The sequence below is a fragment of the Cherax quadricarinatus genome, chromosome 16 (assembly GCF_038502225.1).
Source record: "Cherax quadricarinatus isolate ZL_2023a chromosome 16, ASM3850222v1, whole genome shotgun sequence".
NCBI classification, from domain to species: Eukaryota; Metazoa; Arthropoda; class Malacostraca; order Decapoda; family Parastacidae; genus Cherax; species Cherax quadricarinatus.
In genome coordinates this window covers 25881268-25891620 of record NC_091307.1, presented here as the reverse complement: position 1 = coordinate 25891620, position 10353 = coordinate 25881268, and the positions used below count along the sequence as shown (strand labels likewise).

At 37.3% G+C, this 10353-nt stretch overlaps 1 protein-coding gene across 1 annotated transcript in view; it reads right to left on the bottom strand.

Moving 5' to 3' along the window:
- Positions 1-8781, bottom strand: part of LOC128688908 (mitochondrial 2-oxodicarboxylate carrier) — a 33565-nt gene extending 24784 nt beyond the window's left edge. Inside the window, exons 1-3 of the mRNA XM_053776949.2 lie at positions 8639-8781; positions 6554-6652; positions 5316-5521 (exon numbers count right to left, since the gene is read on the bottom strand). Of these exons, the coding sequence (XP_053632924.1) occupies positions 5316-5521; positions 6554-6652; positions 8639-8720 (387 nt within the window). The 5' untranslated portion in view covers positions 8721-8781. The remainder of the gene's footprint in view (positions 1-5315; positions 5522-6553; positions 6653-8638) is intronic.
- Between the last annotated feature and the right edge of the window lie 1572 nt (positions 8782-10353).

Sequence of the window (10353 nt, the reverse complement as noted above, 5' to 3'; positions counted from 1 at the left end):
AAGGCAGCCAGGAAACTTACAGCACTTCGATGTATTTTGCATCTGCTTGACAGTAGGGGCTGCAAGATTCTGTATGAGGCACAAGCATGCTCACACCTTGAGTATTCCCCACTTTCTTGGTTTGTCTGCCCCCTCCTCTCATCTGCGACTGCTTGACAGAGTAGAGAACAGAGCAAGACGTCTCATCTCTCGCCTGGACCCAGCCTGGATAGATCTGTCATTTCAGCAGAGCCTTCAACACAGGAGGGATGTGGGTGGTCTTACTGTTATGAACAAGGCCAACATTGTCAAAGTACCAAACTTGGCTCCACTTTGAGGACAGCAAGAAGCAAGCTTCTATACCACAAGATGGGCAGAAAGCAGCAACTTCACTCTGACTTTACCCTTCTCCAGAACATTACTTCATCTGAGATCATTTATTCCCAGGACAACTCGAGTCTGGAACACATTCATACAGCATTATGATGTCAATGAGATATAGTCAGTTGATCAAATGAAAATGATAGCCCACAGATGGCTCCAACTTCATCCTGTTCCTTACTTGCATGTCTCATAACAATAAAAATGCTTTCAAATGAGCTGATGTAGGTAACAGCTCTTAGCCTGTCAATAAAGTTAGGAATCTTTAACTTGTAAATAGCATGTCAGTAAGGCTAGGGATCCTTAACCTAACCTCTTCAAACCTTATGTATAAACAAGAGAGAGAGAGAGAAAAAGAGAAAGAAACAAAGAAAAATACAGAGTGAGCAAGCATATCCATATAAAAATGACGAAATATTGAAAGTTAGTTTGTAAAAAATAGCAACAGGGTAGGAGAATGAAGAAATTTCACAAATAATTACATGCTATACAGTGGACCCCCGCATAACGATTACCTCCGAATGTGACCAATTATGTAAGTGAGTTTGTACGTGTATGTTTGGGGGTCTGAAATGGACTAATCTACTTCACAATATTTCTTATGGGAACAAATTCGGTCAGTACTGGCACCTGGACATACTTCTGGAGTGAAAAAATATCGTTAACCGGGGGTCCACTGTACTTTGTAGTATTGTACCTGTAAATAATCCTAAAAACAAATGGTGTATTTTATTATACTGGCTCCTTACAGTGGCCTGTTGCCTGGTGGCAAAGCTCTCACTTCACATGCTGAGGGTCCGGGTTCAATTCCCAGCAAAGGTGGAAACATTGGGCGTGTTTCCTTACACCTGTGGTCCATATTCACCCATTAGTAAAAATACCTGGGTATTAGTCTATGGCTGTGGGTCATATCCCGGGACAAAATTGACCTAATTTGGCTGAAATGCTCTGCATAACAATTGGCTTTTTATATAGAAGTACAGGGCTACTCAACTGGCGGCCCACGGTCCGAATCTGGACCTTCTGAATGTTCTAGTTGTACTGCGGACTTCAGGAGAAAGCTTAGTTAAATAACAGCTGTTACCACATTCAGGATCAGATGGTACATAAGAGCGGGATTAATACATTATTCTATCTGAATGGAATGCATACACTGAATGGAATACAGTATTCTAGCATAGCTAAATAGTGATATTTTCTTCCATTCAATGGTAATTCATATTGGTAATTATCACTTGTGCAATGAAGTTGACTTTTTTTGGCATTCTGGAAAAAAGAGTTTGGCTGCAGTGGGCTGGGAAGTCTGGCCATCCTGGTGCAACTTTGAATTTTAGGAAAGGATGTGCATTTGCATCTGTGCAAGGTATTATTTCAAGTTTTCTCATTTTCTGTTTAGCAAGTATGATTTTAATTTGCTGTGCTCACCTCTTTTATGAATAAGTACGTTGGTGAGGTAATTAGTATTGAATCACCGTGTTGTGATCAAATTCTTCACATCAGTGTTTAATCAAATTGGTTAAAAATTTTCCTCATTCTGGTTGTTCCTAATTTATGTGGAGTGGATATAAAACATGTTTTATTTTAATAAATACAGACAAATTTCAGTAATAAATACAGTTCATAATACAGAGGACAACTGCTTCACCAAGCTTGTGTTTATTAACCCTTTGACTGTCGCGGCCGTATATATACGTCTTACGAGGTACCGTGTTTGACGTATATATACTCAAATTCTAGCGGCTTCAAATCAAGCAGGAGAAAGCTGGAAGCTCACATGTGAGAGAATGGGTCTGTGTGGTTAGTGTGCACCATATAAAAAAAATCCTGGAGCACGCAGTGCATAATGAGAAAAAAAAAACTCAGACAGTTTTTTTTAATTAAAATGCCGACTTTGTGGTCTATTTTCGTATAGTATTTATGGTTGTATTCTCGTTTTCTTGGTCTCAATTGATAGAATGGAAAACATATTATAGAAGTAGAGGTGATTTTGATTGATTTTACTATAAAAAGAACCTAGAAATGGAGCTCAAAGTAGGGGAAATGTTTGATTTTTGCCAATGTTCAAAAGTAAACAAATGATGCCATTGTCCAATAAATGTCCAACTAGCCATTCTAATATGCAGTCATGAATGGATTGATGTTATTTATACAATTATTACAGTATTGCAGTAGTCTGCATAATAGTAAGTCTTCTATTTTTTGTTTGAATAAAAATTCAAAATAGAAAGCAAGAGTAATATCAGAGGGGCCTGGAGACATGACTGATGAGCAAAGAAAATGTTATTTTAGAGCCAGGAATGTCTGCATTGTTCATTTTGGACCTTATTTTCAAATTGTCATATTTTTTAGTTTTCGTGAAATTGGCCAAATTGCAAATTTCTGACCACATTATAAGGCAGTTGAAATCGGTAAATGGGCAGTTTCTTGTACTCAATCGATAGAAAAAATGGAGTTCTAAAGAAATAGCTATGAGTTTGGGCGACTGGAACAATGGAATTAGCCGAAAATAGGGCTCAAAGTGGGCAAAATCACCAATTTGTAAACAGCGCCAAGGTCGCTAACTTCGCAAGAGCATAATTCCGTCAGTTTTCCATCAAATTTCGTTTTTTTGATGTCATTACAATCGGGAAAAGATTCTCTATCATTTCGTAAGAAATTTTTTTTTTTTTAAATTTTGCGACACCAGGAAACACCTCAGGATTGGGGGTTGAGACAGTCAAAGGGTTAAAGTAATATGAAATGCCATTTCTTTTTTTTACATGATGAAACATTATGTAAAAAATGTATCCGGACCTTTGCATACATTGGTACCTGTCCAAGTGGACCTTTGCTCATAGTAGTTGAGTAGTCCTGTAGTAGTATGTCATTGATGTCAGCTAGGCCTGTACACCTTGTACATGTACTTGTAGAAATAAAGATATTTTTATTAAGCACAAGTATTGTGCTTAATAAAAAAGAATCCCTTGCTCAGTAAAAAATATATTAATTCATTACCAAAACAGCCACCCTAGGTCTAAAAAGCTGCTTCATACTGTATGATCACATGGCATATGCACTCTGGTGTTAGACATGCATTTTATTACCAAATATTGAAAAAAATAGGTATATTTTAGCTGCTGTGAAGTACCCTCTTACCATTTCCTGCATGGAACAACTCTGATGGTACTCGCATCTCACAACTTCCTGCTGTTCAAGTAACCATTTTCTTTGTTTGCCCATTTATTGTCTGTTGTAAATGAAAGAACTTTAAAAGTATTTTAATTCTGTATATTCATGAAATGAAAACACTTTGATGTGAATTCTAATAGGTTAACAGAATTATAAGGATATTTTCTAAGAGGTATGTACTCTCTGAAGGATAGATAGAGATGCTACAGTTTGGAGGGTCATTTAAATTATGGTCTGTGCAATTCTGAAAAGACATCTAGAGAACGAGTGATGGTGAATGTGTTTCCTTTTTTTGGGTCACCCTGCATTTGTGGGAAATAGTCAATGATTAAAAAGACAACTTTCTTAAGGTAGGCTTGAAATTAGCCAAGAATAAATAATTTATGTGAAAATAATGTTTCTAGAAGATTCACAGGATTAGCCAAGCAGAATATTTCCACTCATTTTAAGAATTATAACATTTTCAGTATTCTGGCCATAATCTGAAGATCTCATCCCATAGCAGATTCTTGCTAGATACTGTACTATAGTTCCTACTGCAGCAGTTCCTGATGCAGAGGGACAGCAACATTGAAATTTTGGAAGCTCAATTTCTACCACTGAAAAGATTGCAGAGCCAAACTGAAAGAATTCTCGGAGAGATGTTATTCATATATCTTAGCTATCTGTACTCATTTCCAACAAAATCTGTATAACGTTCCTGAATTGTTTTGAAATCTACAAATTAAGTCTCGCCATCAGTACGGCCAGGAACAGCAGAAGATATTCATGCTCTTGACTAATGGAAGCAAATATGTATGCAAGCTACAATTTATGCATAGTGAATGTTGCCATCATGCTAGAAATAGTAAATTATCTGTGATCTACAAATTGTCTCACCTAATGATTATCATCATCAGTACTGCTGGGAACAACAGAAGAATTCTGTACTATAGACTTGTGAGATTTCATGTGAGTGAAGCAGTAGTGCAGTTTCATCCAATAATTGTCAAATGTTGTGGTAGCATGTTCCTCCTAAGAGTTGTGTCATATCAGTTAAATCTGTTAATGATTCCAGGGATCACTATCACTGCAGCCTGGTCTCAGACCAGGCCTCCTAAATTGGAAAGGAAATATTGCAGGAATAAGAACTACAGTATTTTGAAATACACAAGAAAATAATGTGCAGTATATTGACAGCAAGTAGAAGTTAGTAAGATTTCCATAATGAACTGTCTTTTGTTTTCATGAGACAGAAACCAAAGATCAGCAATCTTGGCAGGTTGCAAAATATATGAGAGACTTCTGTTTCACACTGGTATGTTAGGAGTTTTATACCTCACTGGGCAACCTTCTAATTCCTCTAAGTAGTAATAATCCCTAAAATTACAGAATATTTCAGTTTCCCTTGCAAAATTCTTTTTATTAATGCAATAAACCATGAAACTACTTTATAGTATACCCTATATACTAGTGTAAAGAGCTATGAAATGTGCAGCATTAATGAAGTAGCAACCAGGTCTTGCACCATACACAAGTACAACTTACTCTCTATCACATTAGCACATGTGTTTAAAGTTTTAGGTGACCTCATTTGCATAATTATGCAAAATTTTAGGTCTATTTCTCTAATGGGACAAGTAATTAACATTTATATAAATAGAAATACGCCTATAAATTAATTTTTTGTACAGATACCTGAAAATTATTGTTATATTGGATATTAACAAAATTGATGGTCAATGGATGCATGACTTAATTTGGCTTATTATATTAACCCAACGTTCCAAAAAAAAAAAAATAGTTACCTTAACAGCTCTCTTTGGTGTCTCAACCAACACAGGTGGCAAGACACCTTTATAGAGAGATAATAGACCTTCACTCTTAGCCATCTTGCGCATGCAGTCAAACACTGAGGTGTAGTAGTTTGGGTCACCTGGAACACCCGTAGTCTGAATTTGGAACCTGGTTTTAACCACATCCAGAGGATGCATGATGCATATTTCGGTAAAGCCTGCAAATTAAAAATCTTAAATAAGAAAGCTTTATATATGAATTGTGATACAAGTCATCATAGCCTAATACCAAACGATCATTTTGTTTCGTATAATCACAAAACACGCTCACGCACGCCTGCTGGAAGTCCAAGCCCCTCGCACACAAAACCTCCTTTACCCCCTCCCTCCAACCTTCCCTAGGCCGACCCCTACCCCGCCTTCCTTCCACTACAGACTGATACACTCTTGAAGTCATTCTGTTTCGCTCCATTCTCTCTACATGTCCGAACCACCTCAGGAAGGGTTGTTGAGGTGGTTCGGACATGTAGAGAGAATGGATCGAAACAGAATGACTTCAAGAGTGTATCAGTCTGTAGTGGAAGGAAGGCGGGGTAGGGGTCGGCCTAGGAAAGGTTGGAGGGAGGGGGTAAAGGAGGTTTTGTGTGCGAGGGGCTTGGACTTCCAGCAGGCATGCGTGAGCGTGTTTGAAAGGAGTGAATGGAGATGAATGGTTTTTAATACTTGACGTGCTGTTGGAGTGTGAGCAAAGTAACATTTATGAAGGGGTTCAGGGAAACCGGCAGGCCGGACTTGAGTCCTGGAGATGGGAAGTACAGTGCCTGCACTCTGAAGGAGGGGTGTTAATGTTGCAGTTTAAAAACTGTAGTGTAAAGCACCCTTCTGGCAAGACAGTGATGGAGTGAAGGATGGTGAAAGTTTTTCTTTTTCGGGCCACCCTGGCTTGGTGGGAATCGGCCAGTGTGATAATAAAATAATAATAAAAATAAAAAATAATCACAAAACTTAAATATCATAAAATAATTAATTTACAGAGCATATACACCATACCTAAAACTACCATATACAAATTTATTCTTGGGTAATTTGACAATGAAGAACAATTAAAGAGCAATGTATTAAGAGAGCCAAGGCAACAATAATTTCAGTTACAGTACTATAATTCCCAAGTCATCAATAAATAAAAATCAATTATGTGTACAACTTTTCTATGAATACAATATATCATATAAAAATCTTAATAGATCTACCTGCAGATCCTCCTGCAGCCAGATTAATGGCTACAGTCTTGAGGGAGAGATGACTTTTCTTTTCCTTTGACATCCTAAGTGTCCTAACAGAGTTATATGCTGAAAAAGAAGCCAACTTAATTATGAAAAAGTTTAAAAAATTTCAAGCCAAAAAATTATAAATAATAAAGGAAAAAAGAAAAGATAGTACAGTACTTCATACAACATTTTTCTGCCACTAACTGATGTCAGTTTTTAGGAAATTTTGCCAGGATATTGTCTATTATTGGGTTTATCTCCAAAGTGATAAAAATTAAAATCCTTTATACAGGAATAATGACTATCTTATTACTTGCTCTTCTTGGAAAAAAAAAAGCTGATTTAAAAGATCAATCAAAATAACTTATAGGAGGAATTACAATGAACTCAAATACACCAATTATAAACTAACCACAGTAGTAAACTGCACAGCTAGAGGCCTTCTTTGTAATTAATATTTTATATGTAAACCATACATTGTAAGCTTTGCAAAGAAATAAACATTTTCATTTTCACAAAGGTAAATTAAGCTGTAACAAAATGTTATTTGATCTTTAATGATGTACTTGATATTCAACAGATAATAGAGATAAGGAAAGAGATGGAACTGAACCCAGGATGACTACAGTAAGATATACAACTCAGTTAGATACAGAGATTAACTTCAACTGAAGGCTAAAATAAAAAGATCAGGCAAGGAATATCAACGTTACCATCTAAAAGGGAGTCATGTAGGCAATGGTTAGAAAAAATAATTTGAAACTGAAAAAGTGAGTCAACATTTTCCTTATCAAAAAGAAAGAGTAAAAATTTTACAGTACAAAGTGTATAACAAGAAACTAATGTCAACAGTAACCTGGGTGAACTACTGTGTCTTGACATATGCACTGATGCTACCTAGAGGGCAATCCAGGGATCAACACCCCCTCAGCCCAGTCCATGACCAGACCTCCGGATGGATTAGGGCCTGATCAACGAGGCTGTTACTGCTGACTGCATGTAGTCCAACGTGTGAACCACAGCCTGGCTGATCCAGCACTGACTTTAGGTATCTGTCCAGCTCTCTCTTGAAGACAATCAGGAGCTTATTGATAATTCCCCTTATGGCTGGTAGGAGCTGCTGAACAGTCTTTGGCCCCAGACACTTATTGTGTTTTCACTTAATATACCAATGGTGCCCCTACTTTTCACTGGGGGTATGTTGCATTGCCTGCCAAGTCTTCTGCTTTCGTAAGGAGTGATTTCTGTATGCAGATTAGGGACCAGTCCCTCAGGGATGTTCCAGGTGTAGATTATGATGTGTCTCTCTTGCCTGTGCTCCAGTGAGTACAAGTCAAGTGCTTCCAGGCATTCCCAGTAGTTAAGGTGTTTGATGGACTTATATGTGCAGCAAAGGTTCTCTATATGTTCTCTAGATCTGCAGTTTCACCTGCCTTGAATGAGGATGTTAATGTACAGCAGTATCCCAGCCCAGAGAGAACAAGTGATTTAAAAAGGATCAACATTGGCTTGGCATCTCGTCTTGAATGTTCTCATTATCCATCCTATCAGTTTCCTCGTAGATGTGATAGTGACTCTGTTGTGATCCTTGAAGGTGAGATCTTTGGACATTACCACTCCCAGGTCCTTCACATTACTTTTCCATTCTACTGTGTGATTAGAGTTTGTAGTATACTCAGTTCTAGCTAATATTTCCTCCAGATTTTTCAAATTATTAACCCTGGAAGGTTAATAATCCAGTGTCTAGACTTATGTAGCTATTATGTACTAGGATTAGCCTGCCCAAAATGCCTCAGCATGATAGTGGCTTTCTTTGTACAGTGGAACCTTGGTTTTCATCATTAATTTGTTCCAGAAAGTCTAACGAAAACCGAATTCAACGAAAATTGAAGCAATATTTCCCATAAGGAGTAATGAAAATTCAATTAATCCATTCCAGACATTCAAAAGTATTAACAAAAAATACATTTTATAGAGAATAACTACAGTTTTACAAACAGAAAACAATTGAGAAAAAATATAAAACACTAATGAAATGGATAAATGAACATTTAACATCACTTTTACCTTTATTGGCATATGGAAGACAGCAAGGAGGGGAGAGGGAGGAGAGATTATCTCTACCACCATCACTACCACTCTCTACCATTAACACTACCACCCTCTACCACCATCACTACCACCCTCTACCACCCTCTACCACCATCACTACCACCCTCTACCACCATCACTACCACCCTCTACCACCATCACTACCACCCTCTACCACCATCACTACCATCTCTACCACCATCACTACCACTCTCTACCACTAACACTACCACCCTCTACCACCATCACTACCACCCTCTACCACCATCACTACCACCCTCTACCACCATCACTACCACCCTCTACCACCATCACTACCACCCTCTACCACCATCACTACCACCATCACTACCACCCTCTACCACCATCACTACCACCCTCTACCACCATCACTACCACCCTCTACCACCATCACTGCCACCCTCTACCACCATCACTACCACCCTCTACCACCATCACTACCACCCTCTACCACCATCACTACCACCCTCTACCACCATCACTACCACTCTGCTGACGAGAAACAAAGCCAGACTGACTCAGAATGCATGGGATGATTGTGTGGGCGTGGGCGGACACATTCAGGATAGCAGACCACTGCCAACTCGATGAAAACCGAGGTGATGAATGAAAACTGGGACAAAATTTTGGCGAAAAAAGTCGTTGAAAACTGAATTCGACGAAAACCAAGGCAAACCAAAATTGTAATTACACATTGTAACCTTAACAAAGAAATAAAATCTTTTTTCTTCATTCAGGAAAAGACAAGAAAGCTAAAACAGTGTGCTTATTTCCACTGTGTTCTTAGGTTTAATTCTTTGAATCAAGAGCCCCTCATCATCATTAAGAAACTTCCTTTGAGGGCTAGCATGGCCCAAATATGAGGATCTGCTTCTTTTAGGGTCCTACTTAGTATTATTTTCATACTTTGGGGAAACACGAAACCTAGACAAGCCAAACACTTTACTTAACACCTACCAGTTACTCAAAAGCTATTAAAAAAAAATTCTAAATAATTTAACACCGCTCAACTATTTGATCATATTCAAAGATCACTTACTCACCCAAAACCAAATACTGAATAACTGAACTTTATAAATTGTATATCTTAAATGTTTCTCACAAATATATCACATAAATGTTAAACCTAAGACCCGATCTAACTTTATTTTTTAAATACACTACCTAACAGAATACTCCAGTCTACTGAATGTACAGCAATGCATGCAACCATATGACCTGTCTTTGTAATACTCATTTGTGCTTTATTGTTATCTGTTTACAATAATGTTTTATCACTGATTACATCATTGCTTAGTTAATCTTAAGTTAATTTTAAGCCTGCCCGTAATGCTATGCATACAAGTGGCTTTTGCATGCTGCTCTTACCTGTATTTTTTTGTACCTCTGTATGTATGTTCAAATTATTAAATAAATAAATAAATAAATAAATAAATAAATTTACTTCAAACTAAAATTGTTTCAATATCATTAATGCATACTGCTGATGGCTGCTCAACCATTTATAAGTGTTTCGATCTCATTGTTTTAAAATGTACTAAATTGTAATACTTCATACTGTAAATTGTTTTAAATTGTTCTAAACTGTAATTACTGTACTTTTTATAAACTATGTCAAAACTGTAATTATTCTATACTGAACTTCTCTACTAGACTTATTAAAGTCATAT